The sequence below is a fragment of the Beta vulgaris genome, chromosome 3 (assembly GCF_026745355.1).
Source record: "Beta vulgaris subsp. vulgaris cultivar EL10 chromosome 3, EL10.2, whole genome shotgun sequence".
NCBI classification, from domain to species: domain Eukaryota; kingdom Viridiplantae; phylum Streptophyta; class Magnoliopsida; order Caryophyllales; family Amaranthaceae; genus Beta; species Beta vulgaris.
In genome coordinates, this window is record NC_079204.1 from 52816869 (window position 1) to 52838308 (window position 21440).

Here is a 21440-nt window from a genome sequence, read left to right on the forward strand (position 1 = left end):
TAAAATAATTCCCCTCAAAAAATATAATTAAAATAATACCAACAATTCGTAGCAAGTATTTTAGCTCTCTCATTTTTTTTATATAGCAAAAGGGGAAACTTACTTCATTACCACAATATCAAGACCACACAAGTTCCTAACCATACAACTGAAAGCTAAAACAATTATCATAGCAAAAGAGCTTTGGCCTACAACAATTTAGTTGAGCAAAGTTCAACAACCCCTGATCAACTTCAAATTACAGAATGTAAAAAGCATATGATCAGCCACCACTACATAACTCTTAGTGCGAGTAAAATGAACAAGCAGTACTCCTCATTATTAATGTAGAAAGCTGCATTGGATCCACTGGTAACTCCATCTCTCATGAAGATCCCTCATCCAACATAAACATGATTGAGTACACAAAAGGATTGGCAACTTAATACAAGTATTAGAGCCATTAATTGCACATAGTTTCAACACCTTGGAACTTCAATGCTGCATTTCAGATGCAAGACCATAGGAAAAGTTTGATACATCTTAGTGGATAGTGCTAATGTTCTAGCAAACTAAATTCAACCACCAGAGTCTCAACCAGTGTTAACTCCGACACCTTCATTTACCTCAAAAACAGGGTGTCGTGGCGTGTCCGACACGACACTTTAATTGGATACTTCAATTTTAACTAAAAACTTGTCTTTTTTCTACAAAATAGCCGAGTCGGACACTTGGACACCCGTATCCGTGTAGACACTCATCAATCCGTGTCTGAGTAACATAGGTCTCAACTAACACAGATGATGTTTCCCATGTATAACCATTTAAAAAAAGAAGCCTCAGTTTGGATCACAATCACTGCTGTTCAAATGAAGATACCCTTGAGTATCTTCGAATGTGTTAAACCTGGGAAGAGAATGCAGGAAAAAAAGCAAGATATTGAAAAGCAATGCATAAACATAACAGTTTCACAAAACAGCTTCAGAATTGCACTGCCACATCTTCAATCTGACTGTTAGTAATACTACTACCTAAAAGCTTGAAAGTTTCTCCTGTAGCTGAGGCATGATGTAAACTATTTCCAGTACCCCTTTGATAACATACAGCAATTCTTGCAAAGATATGATCAGCAGAGTAAGGAACTGCTACTTCACACCTTACACGTTCAAGCAGCTGCCTGTGAGATTATTTGAGGTCAAACAGGAAACTCATTCCCAGATGCAAAGTCTAAACGAACCGCGTTATGGGGCAGCATATATGTCCAATCTTCCAAAATAGCTCAAATCTGTAAGAGCAAAGGACATAATGGTGGTAAAGCCAATTCACTAAGAGGTATAATCAGTCAAAAAAAATCTGTTACTTCCGATATTAATAGACAAAACCATCAATGTATGATCAATGCAGCAGCACAATGGATAACCACTGCAGCAGCCTCCAACACAAAGCACCCAGCCCCATGAACATCTGTAAAAGCACAAGAGAGAGGAAGTAACTCCCTGGAATTGGGAAGAGGAACCTCCTGGAACCACTGTATCAATATGAGGAAACCAGACTAAGCACAAGTATCAAAACTCCATGACAAGAACATATATATATAAGCTATGATGCACGAACACTCTCTTTGGGTCAACTTGTCGAGTTTCCGACACTTTAAACGTTTCCGACACTTTAGGACACTTTCATACACTCTGAATACCCCCCACAGACCACATTTCAAGAGCCGTTGAATACCCTTTAGCTCCAAGAAGAAGTTCAGGAGCCCTACCAAGACAAAGTACATTGGGAAACATATATTATGAGCATGACATTGAAAAACCAATTAGATAGAATTAGAATAATTAAGAGTTCTGCAATTATACCTGTACCAAAGCGTAACCACTAACGGACATTGCTTGAGTAACCCACCGGGTAGACTACCCGCTATTAATAGACAATCAAAATATTAGTATTTAAGTCTACTTGGATTCCACTATCATAATTACCACAACCTTATATTATGGGGTTGGTAGTCTACCCGATGAGTTAACCAAGTTTTTTCCACCACTAACGCAGTATATGAACATTCAATTCCCTAAGTCATAAGTCAAACATAACCAACACAACAACTTGCATGCTTTGCGAAACAAATCACCGTATGAAGTATATTCCTAAACTAATAATGTATGACCAAGCACATTTTTCTCCTTTTGAAATAATTACATATTTTGACCATTTTTTCTTCCTTCATGTGTCAACTTCTAGAAAACAAAGCACAAACATTACGTATTCCCTAACATCATATTCCTCCCCTTTTAAGCTCCCTTTTTTCCCCTCTCCACAAAACATTCCCTCATTTCTTCCTACCCTCCTTTTCAATTTCTTCCTCACCAAGCCAAAAATCTTGACTTTCTTCCACTTAAAAAATAAAAAATACCAACCCAAAATAATTAAATAACAGACAATCCCACATTTTAGGAAATCAAATATTTTTCATTCAAAAATCAGATATCTAGGAGAGAAGAAACAGTGGAAGTGATGAAACAAGAATCAATTGTGCCAAATTTGGAATTAGATCAATTGAAAGTTTTTGGCCCAGTTGGAAGAGGAGCAAAAGGCGTAGTTTTTCACATTAAAATTGATGGTTTAGACGAAGATTTGGCGTTAAAAGTGGTTTTGAAATCTGCCATTAAAAGCAAAAGGGAGAATCAGAGTAATGGGGTTGAAGTGCAAAACAGAATATTTTTTGAACAACAAGTTTTAAGGGAATTTGATCACCCACTTTTGCCTAAACTTAAAGGGATTCTTGAAACAGAGAATGTTTTTGGGTATACAATTGATTATTGCACAGGTGGTAATCTTAATTTATTGAGGAAGGAACAAGTTGAAAAGATGTTCTCTGATGATATTATCAGGTAAATTTTTTATATAATCTCTCAAATTTCGAAGCTTTTAAGATTAATAGATTAATTATATTTATTATGAAAACCGACAATAGATTAATCATATTTATGTTCTTAATTATTCTCAATGTTAATGGTTGACAAATTATAATTTGTAGCCAAGTTTGTTGTTTATTTTGTTATAAATTTGTAGTTTTGTACCCAAATAGCTCATTTGTTGAGGCGTGAACTCTGAATGATTATCTTGCTTTCTCAAATCAAATAAAAGAGTATGTTCAATGGTTAGACTCTTTAAAGGGTTTATCAAATACTATATTAATTCCCCTCAAAAAAAAAAAAAAAAATACTATATTAATTTCTCTTTCCTCCACATCACTCATATCCAATCTACTCAAAAACCTCTATTTTCTTACTCCCAATGGTTAGACCAACTTTTGGGGTCATCACATTTCCCATTAATCAATAATACTTTGCCACTTGTCACACCCAAGTGATATTTTCAGATTTTTTTCTTTTGTAAACGGTCCATATTCATGAACTGGGCAAGGAGAATATTTATAGTATATCTGGGTGTACCATGAGCAAAATGAGCGAATGAGCAAATGAACAAAATGAACTATATATGCAATGATAAAATTATGCATTGGCAAGTATAAAAGCCGGACATTTTGAACTATAAGTGAAGGAAGTATTTCGTTTTGAATTGTTTCCAGAAAAATTGAAAAGAATACAAAAAACAATAAAGAACATGCCCTAACAAAGTTGTTAATTCTGGTTTCAGGTTTTATGGGGCTGAGATGGTTTTGGCATTGGAGTATTTGCATGAAAAAGGAATAGTTTATAGAGATTTAAAGCCAGAAAATATGTTAATTCAAGAAAATGGGCATTTAATGCTAGTGGATTTTGATCTCTCAACCAAACTTGTTCCGAAATCGCCGAAGCAGCCGCGTTACGACTCATTGAAGAAGCCTGAACTAGAAAGGAAAAGATCTCGGTTATCCAAATTATATTCCTTTTATAAATGTAGTAAATCTGGGATTTCACCGGAAGATTCGGTGTATTCGAGTAAAACAGGGGACGAGTCCGGCAACTCGTCCGAGTCAGACTCGGTCGGGAAGTCCAACTCGTTTGTTGGGACTGAGGAATACGTGGCGCCAGAGATCATTCAAGGGAATGGTCACGATTTCGCCGTAGATTGGTGGAGCTTTGGTGTCGTTTTGCATGAAATGTTGTACGGAACGACACCGTTTAGAGGGGCAAATAGGAAAGAAACTTTTTACAGAATATTGTCAAAGTCACCTGAGTTGGTTGGTGAAACGACGCCGTTGAGAGATTTGATTAGGAAATTACTTGAGAAAGATCCAAAGCAGAGGATATCATTAGAGGGAATCAAGGGCCACGATTTTTTCAAGGGGGTAGATTGGGATATGATCATACGGCTAGAAAGGCCCCCTTTTATTCCTCTAGAGAAAGAGGTGAAAGAGGAGGGTATAGATGGAGTAAAAGCAATTGATGTGGAATCTGTTGTTTATAGAATATTTAAAAAAGAAGATGTGCCTGAACATATTAGTGAAAGTAATAAGAAATCTGAGAGAAATGAAAATTGTAAGAATAGTAGTAGTAAAATGCATGAAGAAAGGATAAAAAAAGTTGTGTGGGTTGAAGGATTAGAACAACCTTCTATGTTAGGTAATTTTTTGGTCTTCTAACTAAGCATATTCTTTGCTTGTTAACACCATTTAACCTTTTTGTATGATCCATTCATTGTGGTAGAATTTCAATTAATCATTGTTTTGTAAAAGAGAAATAAACAAAACAAAAAATATACGTTTATTTTCTCTGGTTGTTTTTGGGACAATTTAACACTTTTTCTGAACTTTCTGAAAGAAAATTTTACAACATCGTTGGTCTTATTTGTAATCGCTTGTTTTAAAAAAGTCAAAACTTTATACTAAAATGTAACAATCATAAATATTATTTACATATTTTTTTGGCAATTCAAAGTCATTATTGATAACAAAAAAAAATGGTATTTTTACTGAACTAGAACTCTTCTTTCCACCTCATTACAATTGCGAGCAACCTGAAAAATGATATTTTTATCAGCTGCTGAGGAACAATACAAACATTTGAGAAAATCTAAGCAAAGGCGAAATTTCAAAAAAACAAATTTACTTTTTTCAAAAAACTAACTTTTAAAAATTTTATTTCAAAAAACTAACTTATATAACAAATTCCTTTCAATATACTATCATTTTAAGTTTATTTGATATTAATGAATAAATGACAATCGTCGTAGGTGTTGCTGCCGGTGGGCTAGATTGAAAAGAGGAGAGAAACGAGAGGGAAAAAAAAGAAAAGCAATCCACGTTGACTCAATTATTAGTAATTAAATCCTATTTGCGGTAAAATAGTTGTATACTGAAAGAAATTTGTTATATATATAAGATAGTTTTTTGAAAGAATATTTCTAAAAGATAGTTTTTTTTTTCAAGAATATTGACTATGGAAGGTAACAAATGAACCTTTTGGTTTTATAACATTAGCCTAAAAATAACTTAATGTTATTTAAGTTACCCATAAAATATATAAGTTTATTCTAAAAATAACCAATTAAAGTTACCCTAAAAATAGAAATTACCATAAATTTTTCTTAAAATATTTAAGTTGTTGTAAATTGGTCAAAAAATTAACCTATATTAAATCATAGAGAACCTAAAACTAGTTGAAGTTACTTAGTAAATATTTAAGGGTTTCCTAAATATAATCAAAGTTCCATTCGCAACAAGATTTCGGACATACTCCCTCCGATCTTTATTGGTTTACCCTTTTATTTTACACAGAGTTTTAGGAGAAATAATGTTGTGGGTCATAGAAAAAAAGAGAAATTATTATTTTATATTAAAATTAAATGTATGTGTGATGAAAATCTAGTGGTCCCATTCCAAAAATAGAAACAAAAGAAAGGGGTAAACTAATAAGGAACATCCCAAAAAGGAATACGGGTAAACAAATAAAGACTGGAGGGATTAATGATAAGTGCATATTCTAACATCATTTATAGGCATATTAGGGTGCATTTTCATGTAGCATTAGAGCATTTACATTGCATTTCTGCATATTTAGGTCCTTTTTTATAAGCTACAATGCTTTCACGGGTTGTTTGATGTTTTGATATAATTTCAGGTACTTTGGACTCCTTTTTAAAGACATGATGATTAAGGCACTTGTATTACCATCAAAACGATATATCATGTGCTCAAAACGGATTGGAATTGAAGAAGATACAAAGGACTTCATGCACTTGTGTGAAATATGACACCTCTGCACCATTATATCCATAACTTTTGATAAAAAAAATGATAATAAAGTGATTCCAATTGGGTTGGAAACTAGACTTGAATAGCTTTCCAACGATATATTACATGTACAAAACAAAGCTCTGGAACAAAAGTTATACCTGTTCAAAGTTCAGCAAAAACCTCTGTTTCGCTTGCACACCTGTGCGGATTTATGCACGCATGTGCGGATTTATGCACGCCTGTGCGACCTGCAATGAAAAGGCACGAAAGCTTCTGCCCTGCACGCACGACCGAGCGAGATTCCGCTCAATCGTGCATGAACTTGCACGCCCGTGCAACCTGCTGTAGTGTCGTATTTTTCGTGTGACCTAACTTATGTCGGTTCATATTATTCTTAGCTTATAAATAGTACTTTAAACTTTATTTTGAGGGGGAGTCTATTGTAAACACTTTTTTAGGATTTTTAGAGAGAAGTTAGAGAGAGAAACTTGTAGATCTTCATTGTTCTCCAAGACTCTATCTTTCTTCCATTAATTCAAGTACTTATTCTCTTCTTCTTTTCTCTTTGTTTTCTATTATGAACTTTAACTATTGCTCTCTAGTTTATTTATTTATTTCAATTATGCTTGAGTAGTTCCTTTTATCTATGGCTAAGTTGAACCCTAGTATGATTTAATTCATAATTGTTTCTTTAAATTCTCATATTAATTGTTAATTGTTCTTGCTTAATTGATTGTGCATATTCCCATACTAGATTAGGGATAACTAGTATTATTCTAATTCCATTGTCTTGATCACAACGGAAGTTGGATTTTGATGGATTTGAGTATTTCAATTAAGGACACGAAGTTCTCCATGGGAGTAGGTAAAATGGATTGTTAGGAAGTTAAAATACCGCGTTTAATGTCTTTAATTTGCATAATTCCACGGGAGTAGGCTTGAATGCATATTAGAGAGGCCATAGATACTCGGGAGAGGTCTATGGTACTTTATAGGGTGGACTTTTCCTTGTGAACATTTAATTGATTAGTTTGGGGTAGGAATTATTTTGTATTACATCGTGCTAGTGGGGATACTTAATTGTAGAGTCTTCTATTTATATATTGATTAGTATAGTTGATTCGACGATCATTGATATTAATCTCCTTTAGTCTTACCATTATTTAAGGGTTAATCATAGAACAACTTTCTCTCTGGTTAGGAGGATTAATTAGGTTATTTATTTTTGTTAGGTGCGCGACACGCCTATCAATTAATAAATAGAGAAGTGAAAAAAATCAAAAAACAATAACAGAAGTGCAGGTTTTGGGATCCACAAAAGTAATAAAATGCATTAGTAGTAAAAGAAATAAAAATAGAACACAAAAAACAGAATTACAAATTGAAGGCTATGAATGATTGACATCACTGTTGCGTGCCAATTTACGATAATTGAACACCCAGTTTCAATTATGCTTTAAAATTACTACTCACCTACTGTAGATGGGTATAATTGAATACTAAGTGTATTAAAGAATTGGTGTTGAACAAGGTCCCCATCAAAAAGAAAAAATATTGACACTTAGGTGATTGATATTGCCTTTCCTTACTAAAAGGGTGAATATTGACATATACGTGACTCGTAACACTGGGATATACATCAAACACTTTTTTTTGATTTGGTATGATAAATAGCAGCAGGAGATGCTCTACCCGAGGGAACTTCTAATGCATCAGTTACAAGGATAGAAAAAAGTACAAAATTATTAAAAGGAGCGACCATAAAAGAAGATGTAACTAGATTACCAACGTTAATAATCCAATAGGCCGCACGATTAGCTTCTCAAAAAATATGGGTGAGCTGCCAACTATCGAACTGGTTAAGAAGAAGCTTGATGTCCTTCGTGATATTAACTATTTGACATGAAGGAGCTCTCATACATTTGACTGCATTGATGACCAGAAGATTATCGCCTTCTATGATAATATTCCGATGTCACGCTGAATGACGAGGAGAATGCCTTGGTGAAGAGCACCAACTTCGACAATGAATGCTGAAGTAGAACCAATATTGAAAGCGCGAGCGTGGATGAGGTTGCCCAAGTGGTTGCGGATGACGACTCCAGATGCTACCGAAAAACATCTAACGGAACCATATCGAAGTTGAGTTTGAAGGAGTTGATAGGAGGCGGCTCCCAAACAACTAGGATAGTGGATGGTGTAGGGAAAAGGGAATGGGGATGTGCCCTGTGAAGAGAGAACCAGAATTTTGATGAAAATCAATTAATTACAGTATGGGTGATCATCCTTGTACATGTCTACATCTATTTCAATAAGACAAGCTAGATTCCGCTAGAAAAGGGAAAATAAAATAAAATTGGAAGACAAGCTAGGTTTGGATATCTAATCTAACACTTCCTCCGTTTCTAAATAAGTGCAACACTTCTTGTTTTCACGTTTGTCAATGCATTATTTTAACCATTAATAATATCTTCAATTATCAATAAGTAAAAATTATAAAAATTTGATATTAAAAAAATTCACATTCAGACGATCTAACAAGTCCCACATGACTATGTTTTTCCTAAAATGTAAATCACCAAAGCTAATTAAAGTTTAAACTGTGAATAGTAAACACTATGCAAATGTTGCACTTATTTAGAAACGGAGGAAGCATAAGATCTTATCTTCCAAAATTTTTTGTTTGCAAACTTTAGAAATCTACTACCTGGTAAGCACATGATATTTTTTGTATATCTCCTCTAAATGAAAATTTTAAGCTAGTTAGGAGAAAAAATTCATTTTATCATATTTGATTCAGATATTTTTAGATCGTATTCGAATTAAATTGCCAATTTAAAACTGGGACACAGGGTGTTCATACAAATGACATGATAATATGATATGATCATGTCACTAACATCGAGGCTCGTTTACCCTAGGTCCCTAATGACTATCTCCGCAAATTAGATCCTGCACCGAGGTGTAGGATGAGCATCCTACACCTTGCCCAAAATGACGTCGTTTGATGGTTTTAGGGGAGCCAAAATTTGGATGGCTTTTGGCAGTATTTTTGAAAGTGGGTCAGCTCTTTCTCTCTCATCACTCACTCATTCACTCTCTTTCTCTCTCATTTATTTGCTGAAATAATTTTTTTTAATGTACAAATGCATATGGTTTGGTGTACAATAATATACGAGTGTACATTTGGGAATTTTCAGTGATCAAAGTAATGACCATCAGTGTACATTGTGATTTTTTCTTATTTAATCTTACTATAACATTGTACATTGAGTCATAACCAGTGAATATTCAATAAATAATATTGTACATTGACTCGTATCCAGTGAACATATTGAATTTCATCACTTTGAATTGTGGCACCTGGAGCACTATGAGGTATAGGACTGTAATTGTACATATTGAATTTCATTAGTGAACAAATATCAACACACCAGTGTACAAAGATTGCAAATTACTCACTTGACATCAGCTTCAGGAACTGGGTTACTTTCAGCTTGGGGGCTGTCATTGTACATCTTGATTTTGTTAATGAACAACCACGAAAGCCAAGAATGTACAAGGAGGTTGAGTGTGGAAAAGAGAGAAGTGGTGAACAGTATGTGGGGGGAAATGATGGCGGTTGACATCAAATCAGTTGTTAAATGGTGAACAGTAACTGTCAAATCAGTTACTTTTTGAATTTTCGACATGTACACTGGATGTAATGGGAATGTACATTGGCTGTCAAATCAATTACTTTTTGCATGTTGAATGGTGCGTTTCATTCTTCTTGCCTTGCGTTTTGGAGCTGGTGTAGGATGCTCATCCTACACCTCATACCAACATATTGGACTATTGGTATGAGGTTTTTAGTGTGTCGTTAAGGCACTAAGAACCGCTTTCCAAACAATATTTGTAGTCCTAACAAGCAATTACTAAGAGAATAGTAAGGGCAAGTCAAGGGTCGATCCACAGGGAAACAGGGATTGGTTAAAGTCTAACAAGTCTAGACTGCCTAATTGAAGAAGTTTTTTTGGGGGGTTTGAAAGAGTTTTGGTATCAATTAAGACTAACTAATAACAAGAACAAGCAACTAATACGAGTTTAAATATCAAATAAAAGACACTAGAGTTAAGGCTACTAGTATAAATAAGAACGGATGATGATTGTTAATGCGATTGTGAAGCAACAAAGACGATTATGCAAGGTTTAGTTCTCCTCTAAAATACTTGAGTCCTCTCTCGAATGGTCCTCAAGAGTAATCGCTTAATCTATCAACTAAATCCTCTCTCGAATGGTCTTTAGTTAATTGATTAAGAGATTCGATAAGTTTGGAAAACCCCTAATGAAGGATCCCCTTAATTTCCATCCAATATCTTGGTATGGAAATTAAGTTGATTCTTGGGGATGATAAAAGAGTTCAAAATCCGATTTAAGAACATTTGAAATCAAAATACCCAAGTATAAATGTGATCAATATCTATCCTAAGGTCTCAAAACACCAAGATCAATGCATAAACTTCTCATTCATCACAATCACATCAACAACATATTTAAAACCCTAATTCATACTTTCACCCTAACCCTAGATATGAAATTACTCACTAATCATGGAGTTTAAGCAATTAAACATAAAATCTATGACTAATCTAAGGCTAAACATGATTAATAAATGATTAAACTAATGAAAATCGCGATTCATAAACTAAGAGAATGAAGATCTTAAATAATATGAGAACATAAACAAACACCAAGAGAATGAAATAAAAACTAAAACTTTGAATTGAATTGAATAAAAAGTACCTTGAATGTAAATCGAATCACAAACTATGATCTCTAATCTCAATTACCAATGAAAACTCAAGTCTTTTCTCTCTAATACAAAACCCTAAAATACTGTGTGAAAACTAGAATAAAGCGTGAGTTCTCGAAATAAAACAAAAACTCGTTTAATGAAGCCACGAGCTTCATTTTCCGGAAACGACTGGTGCGGGCGCACCAAGATGAGGTGCGGGCGCACCAAACAGAGGTGCGGGCGCACCAAAAACAGGTGCGGGCGCACCAAACCCTTCTGCCTCAAACCGGACAGTTCAACTTAAAACGAGCATAACTTCTTCGTTTTATATCCAAATCAAGCTTATGACCAGTCGTTGGAAAGAATCGAAACGATATTTCACCTCCAACTAGAATTACCTTCATCCGATTTGTGGTTTGAAAGTTATGTCCATTTGAATTTCTATGTTCAAGATTTCATTGTGCAATGTGCTCCTTTGTGCGAGCGGACATGGGGAATGGTGCAAGTGCACCATTTATCAATGTGTTCTTTGTTTTCATTGCTACCTTTTCCAACTTTACAAATCGTAGCCATCTTAGTAGTTTCACCTATATCAAGAACATGGCAAAACAAGGTGAAAGCAAATGTACTAGAAATTCGGTCAAAAATGACTAAAAATCTAGCAAAATATCACTATGATCAAGTATGATCAAGTGAATGATATAGAAGGGAAAATGGAGAATAAAGAGGGAAGAAAGGGAAGAAAGATGATCAAAATGAGCTAAAAGGAGTCCATAAAGTACGTTTGAAACACACTTATCAAACTCCCCCAAGCTTAGCGTTTTGCTTGTCCTCAAGTAAACCAAGAGTGAGAATGAAGGAAAGAAGAAGAAAAAGAGAATAAATAGAAAAGGGAAACATGCAACAAACTAACCTATATGCTCTAAATGCAAGGTTACAAACATGACATGCAAGCTAAATGAGTTCATAGCAAGATTTAGGAGACCAACCAAACACAAGAGGGCTGATGATTAGGAAGCACAAGAGTGACTCTAAGGGCTCAATCCACCGATCAACCGAGTCTTTTTGAAAGAAAGCTTTCCAAGAATGATTTCTCACTCTTCTCCACTTCCAAGACCCAAGTTTGACTCCTCCCTAGGGATGCTCAACCATAATTGCTCGCCTCTACCATGTTTTGATGACCCTCATCATGACTTGCACAAAATCTCGCCCGCCACTACTAAATAGACCAAGTCCAAACTAGAAGTCAAAAGGGACTTTGTTAAGGTTGTAACGGGGCTATGTTAGGGGTGTGGATTATATTCTAGGAATGTGGTGCAAAAAGGGTAAGTGGAGTACAAACTAGGGGTAAATACTCCCCCAAGCTAGTCCTAACACCAATCTCAATTAAAGAAATCTCACACATAACCTTGAATTTCACTTGTTTCTTTTTCACTTTGTGAACTTTTTCATTTTTCTCATCAATTTGATCTTTCTTTCTTTTATTTCTTTTGTCTTTCTTTTTCACAAATTTTTTTTTCTTTTACTTTTGTGACCATACAAGCACATTAACTCACTTTCAACCAAGACTTAGTACCATAACAACTCAACTCAACATAAATTAGATATGCACTCCACTTTGGGGAAAGTTTGGCTATGACTCATTATGTGGGTTAAGCAAAAATAGGATAGAAAGGCTCAGATGGGTTGAGAAGTGGATATTATGCAGGTATTCAAGCTTTTGGTTTTGTAGCTCCTATTACTAGCAAAAGAAACGCCCTAAATCATTCTTCTAGAGGCTCGTTCTTATGTAATCTTGGGGAGCTAAAATGCAAGTCACAAGTTAGGCGATCAATGGTGAGGGTTGTGAGTGAGTCTTACGAGGTTCTTGGCCCTCCTTCGGGATTCGTCGCACAAGGGGCAAGGCAATCCATTCATCCAACTCGCCTAATTTCAAAGAGACTCTACCAAAAGTTATTGTTTTCAAGAGACGCTTAAAGTCACAACAGGGCTTCCAAAATCATCAGTCTAATGTAGAGAAGGTCTTCCAATCAAGTCATGAACACTTTTAGCCACAAATCATGCATGCAACCAAGCTATCCTAAATGCAGACAAAAAAAAATAAAAAAAAAATTGTGTTTTTTTATGCAAACCTAACATGCAAAAGCACTAAAAAGAACCTAAATGAAAAAAGGAGAAAAAAAAATGTTGAGATGGAGAGAACACATGCTAACTCCCCCAAGCTTAATACAAACTCCGTCCTCGGAGTATACAAGCAAAGAGAAAGTAAGGGATGAGGTAAAGGCAGAAAATCAAGCAAAAATCCTAACCAAGTAAAATAAGGAGAAAGGTCTCAACATACCTGCCAAAAAAACTCTTTTAGGATAATTAGCTAGACCTCACCACTAAATAATTTGAAAAAGCTCTCAATAGTTTGTCATAAGCATTAGCAAACATTTCACAATGGATCAAATAGGTATGATATAGATAAAGAGCATGCACAAATTTCAATGCATCTATATGCTTGCCAAGTAATGAGTGCCGGAAATAATGAAATTTCCAAGAGAATCCTGAAAAGTATGAAGAACAAACATTAAAATTCACATAAAAAGAAGAAAACAATGAGTTCTCCCTTTGATGATCCTTCTTGCAAATTTTAAGCTTGGTCATGTCCTCGATGACTTTCATTTGGGTATTGTGAAGGTTTAAAGAGGTCAAAGGCTCTTCCAATGGTGAAACTTTGAGGCGAGGGAATAAGATGGGAAAGGAAGGAACTAGTCGATTTTCTTGAAAAAGGAATATGAAGAGAACGAGTAGAAACAAAAGTCTCATCAACTACTTTTTCAACATCATTAGACTTTATAGTGCAAGCTTTCTCAACAAATGATTCCTCTACTATGGGATTCTCATCCATATCCCAATCATCATCATCTTCATTATTAGTTATGGTCATACAAGAGTGATTTTGATTATTGATAATTTGACCCAATGTTTCAATTGATATTTTGCTAGATTCGACAATGTTGTCCATCATAGAATCACATCTCTTTAACAATGCCATATTTTCTTTAAGTGAATTAAGAATTTCAGAATAAACATGGCGTTCACAGCTAGATACATCTTCTAAATTTGAGAAAGTGGTATTTCCATGGTCCCACTCATAAGTATTTCTAGAAAACCACCCAAAAAAACTCCATGCTTCATCAAAGTGTTGGGATCGAAATTCACCATTAAACATAGACTCCACAATTTCTCTTGTATGCATATTCAAACCATCATATATCACCTCACACATCTCCCAAATCTCAAGTCTATACTTAATTAGAAGAGTGTTCTCAAATCTCTGATAATAATTCCAAAATGGTTCATCCTCATATTGAGGAAAAAAGAAGTTTGTCATTTTTTGGAATTCTCTTTAAAAAAAAATTATAAAAAAAAAATTATGTACAAAACCCTAGACTCATATAAACAACACTTACCACATAAAATAAAGACAAGATAAAAAAAACCAGTAAAGAAAAGCAAAAAAAAAAAAAAAATCAATTAAGCAAACTAAACTAAAAAAACTTCAATCAATAGCACAATTTCCCCGGCAACGGCGCCATTTTGATAAGAGGTTTTTAGTGTGTCGTTAAGGCACTAAGAACCGCTTTCCAAACAATATTTAGTCCTAACAAGCAATTACTAAGAGAATAGTAAGGGCAAGTCAAGGGTCGATCCACAGGGAAACAGGGATTGGTTAAAGTCTAACAAGTCTAGACGCCTAATTGAAGAAGTTTTTGGGGGTTTGAAAGAGTTTTGGTATCAATTAAGACTAACTAATAACAAGAACAAGCAACTAATACGAGTTTAAATATCAAATAAAAGACACTAGAGTTAAGGCTACTAGTATAATAAGAACGGATGATGATTGTTAATGCGATTGTGAAGCAACAAAGACGATTATGCAAGGTTTAGTTCTCCTCTAAAATACTTGAGTCCTCTCTCGAATGGTCCTCAAGAGTAATCGCTTAATCTATCAACTAAATCCTCTCTCGAATGGTCTTTAGTTAATTGATTAAGAGATTCGATAAGTTTGGAAAACCCCTAATGAAGGATCCCCTTAATTTCCATCCAATATCTTGGTATGGAAATTAAGTTGATTCTTGGGGATGATAAAAGAGTTCAAAATCCGATTTAAGAACATTTGAAATCAAAATACCAAGTATAAATGTGATCAATATCTATCCTAAGGTCTCAAAACACCAAGATCAATGCATAAACTTCTCCATCATCACAATCACATCAACAACATATTTAAAACCCTAATTCATACTTTCACCCTAACCCTAGATATGAAATTACTACTCACTAATCATGGAGTTTAAGCAATTAAACTAAAATCTATGACTAATCTAAGGCTAAACATGATTAAGAAATGATTAAACTAATGAAAATCGCGATTCATAAACTAAGAGAATGAAGATCTTAAATAATATAGAACATAAACAATACCAAGAGAATGAAATAAAAACTAAAACTTTGAATTGAATTGAATAAAAAGTACCTTGAATGTAAATCGAATCACAAACTATGATCTCTAATCTCAATTACCAATGAAACTCAAGTCTTTTCTCTCTAATACAAAACCCTAAAATACTGTGTGAAAACTAGAATAAAGCGTGATTCTCGAAATAAAACAAAAACTCGTTTAATGAAGCCACGAGCTTCATTTTCCGGAAACGACTGGTGCGGGCGCACCAAGATGAGGTGCGGGCGCACCAAACAGAGGTGCGGCGCACCAAAAACAGGTGCGGGCGCACCAAACCCTTCTGCCTCAAACCGGACAGTTCAACTTAAAACGAGCATAACTTCTTCGTTTTATATCCAAATCAAGCTTATGACCAGTCGTTGGAAAGATATCGAAACGATATTTCACCTCCAACTAGAATTACCTTCATCCGATTTGTGGTTTGAAAGTTATGTCCATTTGAATTTCTATGTTCAAGATTTCATTGTGCAATGTGCTCCTTTGTGCGAGCGGACATGGGGAATGGTGCAAGTGCACCATTTATCAATGTGTCTTTGTTTTCATTGCTACCTTTTCCAACTTTACAAATCGTAGCCATCTTAGTAGTTTCACCTATATCAAGAACATGGCAAAACAAGGTGAAAGCAAATGTACTAGAAATTCGGTCAAAAATGACTAAAAATCTAGCAAAAATCACTATGATCAAGTATGATCAAGTGAATGATATAGAAGGGAAAATGGAGAATAAAGAGGGAAGAAAGGGAAGAAAGATGATCAAAATGAGCTAAAAGGAGTCCATAAAGTACGTTTGAAACACACTTATCAACTATCTCGGGCTGAACTCAAATTTTTATGCTACATTTATACTTTTCCATGTCAGTTTAATGACTATAGTGATTTGTTGACCATGAATTTCAATTTCAATGACAACACATATTTCCTACTTTCTCCAAATCAAAATAGATATTACACTTTTTAAATATGGTTGTAACAAAATAGATGTCACATTTTCTTTTTGTAGGCAACAATCTTTCTCTATCTCTCTCCTATCACACGTGTCTTTTTTTTTCTTTCTCTCTATCTCTATCCTCTTCAAAAATTTGCCTACAAAAGTGTGTTTTGAAAAGTGTGACATCTATTTTGTTACGGAGAAAGTATATGTGAACATAAAGTAAATGGAGTGAAAGAAGAAGAGAGAGAAAGGAAAGTAAGAGAGAAAAATTCTCTAATTTCTGATTTAGAAAGTCAAATCAATCTTATTACAAAGAAAGACATATATACCACTTATCAACAAAAGCAACTCGAACCACCTTCCTAAAATAACAGAGGAGGAATAAAATAAATAAGGAAAAAGAAATAATAGCTAACAACCCAACAATATGAGATCCCTACAACTGATATAATGATAAACGGGCTGAAAACAAGACAAATCATTGAGAGTTTCTTAACCACAAAATCTCTATATGCTTACATTTAAAAGTATATCGCACATATAAGTTTAAATTAGTTGTTCCACATTAAAGAATCAAAGAGAGAATTACTAATATAGTTATAAGATTGATGGGCTACTCCATCTAAAACGAATTAGCTTATGTCTTATATGTGATCAAATTCCCCTGATATTGACTTAGGTTAACACCGATAGAGTTTAACACTTGGGTTGATCTTCCTAGCTAATGTATGGATAATCAGAATGGGTTTAAAATTATATGTATGATCACACTCAAGGTTGTCAAAATCGCGATTTGAATCGTAAAATCGTACGATTTTACGATTCAATTTTCGCTAAAAGATTTAAATCGCATACAGAATCGTTTTTAAAAAAAATCACAAGTAGAATCATTAAAATCGGTTAGAATCGCTAAAATCGCGATTTAAAACCGATTTTAACTATTCTCTTTTTAGCCCAATTCTTGTAGCTGGGGATTTATAAAACATTGGGCCAAGCCCATTTTCTCACCCTCATCAAACATGCACGCTGCCGCTGCTCAGTAAATACAGCCAATTCCACAGTAAACTCACTTGAAAATAACACGCTGCCAATTCTCTCTCTCTCCTTCGGTTCTTGAGTTCTTGCATTGTGTTCTTCAAATCTTCAGATTCAGCTACCACTCGTCCACTCCAGGTAATTATTTTCGATTTTTTGTTGTGTATTATCTATTTCTTTCTGTCTCATCAATAGTTGTTTTATATTTTTAATTGATAATTTAGTTTTCTATTTTTTTTTTCCGGTAATTTTCGAATAATTTAGTACTGAATTAACTTCCTTCTATTGAATCATTTGTAGAAACATGTCAAGCTCTGCTTCAAGTTCTAGGAAAAAGAGAAAAAATGTTGCTGGTAATAGAACAGACCCTAGATGGGAGCACGGTACAGAGGCAGATGGTGATCCTACAAAGGTAAGATGCAAATATTGTGGTGTTGTGCGTGGTGGTGGTATTTTCAGACCCAAACATCATCTTGTTGGGACTCGTTTTAATGTGGAAGCTTGCTTGCAAGTTCCTGATGATGTTAAACATAAATTTATGCAACTATTAGAGGCTAATGTGGAGAAGTCTAATAGAAAAAAAAAACAAACTTAATGACATTGGAGAGGAAGAAGAACATTTTCAGTTTCAAAGAGGAAGGGGTACTATGTATTCTTTTGTGGGTAGAAGTAAGGCAGGATTGCAAACAATACTTAATCAGAAATTTAAAAAGGAAGAAAGAGAGGAAGTTTGCCAACAAATTGCTCGTTTTTTTTTATACAAGTGCTATTCCCTTTAATGTTGTCAATAATCTTGAATTTCCAACCATGATTGAAAAGATTGCTAAGTTTGGAGTTGGTCTTAAACCTCCTAGTTATCATGAAAGAAGGGTCACATTCCTAGATAAAGAAGTGACTAATGTCATGGTCATGCTTGATGAGTTCAAACAAGAATGGAAAAAAACTGGTTGTACTATTATGTTTGATGGTTGGAGTGATAGAAAAAGGCGTTCTATTTGTAATTTCTTAGGGAATAGCCCTAAGGGGACTGTGTTTCTGTCATCTATAGATACATCAGACATATCTAAGACAACAGACAAAGTCCTTGAGATGTTAGATGTTGTTGTAGAGCAAGTTGGTGAGGAGAATGTAGTTCAGGTTGTCACTGACAATGCTGCCAATTATAAGGCTGCTGGAGAAAAGTTAATGGAGAAAAGAACAAGGTTATACTGGACTCCATGTGTTGCCCATTGCATTGATCTAATGCTAGAGGATTTAGAGTAAAAGATTAAGGTTCACAATGTGACAATTGCAAAGGCTAGGAAAATAACGACATACATATATTCTAGGACTTTGTTGCTTACTTGGATGAGAGAAAGTACTAAGGGTAGAGAGCTAATTAGACCCGGTGTAACACGATTTGCAACTTCTTACTTGACATTAAGGTGCTTAAATGAGAATAAAGGGTCATTATTAGCTCTTTTTGCATCTAATAAGTGGAAATCAAGCAAGTTTACTTCAACTGTTGAAGGGAAAAAAATCCAAAGAATTGTCTTGGATACTCGTGGATTTTGGCAAAGTGTTCTAACATGTTTAAAGGGAGCCTTGCCACTTGTGAAAATTCTTCGCATGGTGGATTCCGATGAGAACCCTGCAATGGGATTCATATATGAAGCAATGGCACAAGCGAAAAATCAAATCAAAACAAATTTCAACAATGTTGAGAAAAAATACGTTTTTTTTTTAGCTTATTTGTGTATTCTTCCATGTAGCTAGTTATTGACTTTGTTAAGCTTATTTGTGTTTTCTTCCATGTAGCTATAAACCTATTTTAGAGATTGTTGATGAGCGTTGGGTGGATCAACTACATAGACCTTTACATGCTGCTGCGTACTTTTTGAATCCACAATTTCAATATAGTGCTGATTTTCAAGTTAGTGCAGACATTAAAATCGGTTTGTATAATTGTTTACAAAGAATGGTCCTTGATCCTGATGAAAGAATGCTTATTGATCTACAAATGGATGCTTTTAAAAATGCCAAAGGACTCTTTGGGTTGCCTACTGTTGTGATGACCAGGACAAAAAAAAACTCCAGGTGCATTTTTTTTCATTTTATTATTAGTTTTTGAAATTTATAGTTATTTTCCAAGCATATTTATGTAATTATCTTTGTGTAGCCGATTGGTGGGATTCATATGGGGACGAATGTCCAGAGTTGAAAAGGTTTGCAATTAGGATCTTGAGCTTGACTTGCAGTTCTCCTGGTTGTGAGCGAAATTGGAGTGCCTTCGAGATGGTATATTAATGATCTATCCTATTTTATAGAACTTATGATTTTGGTTAAATTACAAATTATTTAAGGAAAAATTCCCCAGGTACCCCTGAGGTTTGGCGTAATACCCAAATTACCCCCCACATTTGGGGAATTCCTTAGAAACCCTTGAGGTTTGTGTTTGGGCTCAAGATGCCCTTAATATGGACGGAACCCTAACGCCGTATGGTTTTCTTTCTCTCTCCCCAATTTTCTCTCTCCTCTCATTCTGCCACCTACTACCAAACCCCCCTCACTCCGGCGCCGGCGACCTACCCCCTCCTTTCCCCATTCCCGATTCCCTTACCCTCGACGTTGGCGCCAGCCAGAATAGCAGAACCGCAGCCTAGAGTGGTGCCTAGGGTGGTTTTGAGGGTGAGTTAAAAAGGTTTGGGGGCGGCGTATCTGGGTGGGGAAGAGGAGGGGGTCGACTCATGATGGGAGACACGGAAGGGGGGAGGGGGTGGTGTCGGGGTGGGTGGGGTGGGGGAATCGAGAATGGGGAAGGGGAGGGCTAGGGTGGGGTGTCGAGGGTGGGGGAAAGGGATAGGGTGGGGTCGTGGGGAGGTGCTACTGTTCTGGCCGGCGAAGAGAAGAGGGTGGGGTCGTCGGGGGTGCCGCTCTTTAGTCCGGCGAAGGGAAGAGGGTAGGGTCACCGGCGCCGAAGTGGGTGGTGGTCGTCGACTGTTGGTCGCCGGCTGGGGGAGGGGGGTTGGCAGTGGGTAGGGGAATGGGATGAGAGAGAAAATTGGGGAGAGAGAGAGGGAAAACCTAACGACGTTAGGGTTCCGTCCATAGTAAGGGTATTTTGAGCCCAAACACAAACCTCAGGGGTATCTGAGGAATTCCCCAAATGTGGGGGGTAATTTGGGAATTACTTCAAACCTCAGGGGTAGCTGAGGAATTTTCCCATTATTTAATGTTTGTTGATGTGATTTAGGTCTACACTAAGAAAAGAAATCGATTACATCAGAAAAAGATGAATGATCTAGTGTTCGTGATGTACAATCTGAAATTAAAAAGGAGATATGACATACGAGCAAGCAAGTCCATAATACAACAACCAATAGTTTTGGATGACTTGCCTTCAGATGATGAGTGAATAACTGAAATTGAAGAACCTGTTCTTCCAGCTACCAACACATGGTTAGGTGCTCTTGATAGAGCATCTAGGAGACTTGCAAGAGCTGTGCAAAATGGAGATGAAGGCATCAGTACGAAGTTAAATGGATCTCAAAGTATGCTTTGTTCCCTAACTTTCTTCCCCTTTATTAAATAACATTGCAAATCTAATCTTCTACTTCTCTTTTTTTTCCTCTATATGTAGATGAGAATGTTGAAGTTCAAATGCTAAGTGATGATGATGAAGTTGCAACAACATTTGATTCAAATGATATTGATTTGGATGTATTGATGATTATGGTGATGAAATGGGGCAATACCACGAGAACTACCAATGGGAGTGATGATGTCGACGATGGGAGCTTTGGATTTAATGATTAATGAATATTATTAATTTAAATTGAGTACTTTTTTAAAATTAAGGACAACTATTGTGTTTGTATTTTGTTCAACTTTAATTTTACTGTATGTTTGTATTTTGTTCAACTTTAATTTATTGATAGTGTCTTTTTTCATCTCATATTGATACCATTACGCATAAAATTGAATTTTTAGTGTTGTTCATTGAAAAAATAGGTAAATAGTTTATATATTTATATAGAATCTTATTCCT

At 35.3% G+C, this 21440-nt stretch overlaps 1 protein-coding gene, 1 long non-coding RNA gene and 1 pseudogene across 2 annotated transcripts; 2 read left to right on the forward strand and 1 right to left on the reverse strand.

The window, feature by feature from the left end:
• Positions 1 to 149: 149 nt before the first annotated feature.
• LOC125496114 (uncharacterized) lies at positions 150 to 2196 on the reverse strand. Its single transcript, XR_007272818.2, has 2 exons — positions 1839 to 2196; positions 150 to 1740 (listed from the first exon to the last, which is right to left on the reverse strand). It is a non-coding gene; the product is annotated as an uncharacterized LOC125496114 (long non-coding RNA).
• Positions 2197 to 2320: 124 nt separating this feature from the next.
• LOC104889475 (serine/threonine-protein kinase OXI1) lies at positions 2321 to 6613 on the forward strand. The gene is made up of 3 exons (XM_048641654.2): positions 2321 to 2870; positions 3640 to 4547; positions 6045 to 6613. Exons 1-3 carry the CDS (start codon positions 2494 to 2496, stop codon positions 6071 to 6073), a joined length of 1314 nt encoding a protein of 437 aa, XP_048497611.1. The 5' UTR covers positions 2321 to 2493; the 3' UTR covers positions 6074 to 6613.
• Positions 6614 to 17583: 10970 nt separating this feature from the next.
• On the forward strand, positions 17584 to 21208 carry LOC125495768 (uncharacterized; annotated as a pseudogene).
• The last annotated feature ends 232 nt before the right edge of the window (positions 21209 to 21440 follow it).

Coding starts and splice junctions, on each gene's coding strand:
- LOC104889475 (XM_048641654.2), top strand. CDS start 2,494: ATGAAACAAGAATCAATTGTGCCAAATTTGGAATTAGATCAATTGAAA. Junction 2,871..3,639: donor TTCTCTGATGATATTATCAG/GTAAATTTTTTA, acceptor TTCTGGTTTCAG/GTTTTATGGGGCTGAGATGG. Junction 4,548..6,044: donor AGAACAACCTTCTATGTTAG/GTAATTTTTTGG, acceptor ATATAATTTCAG/GTACTTTGGACTCCTTTTTA.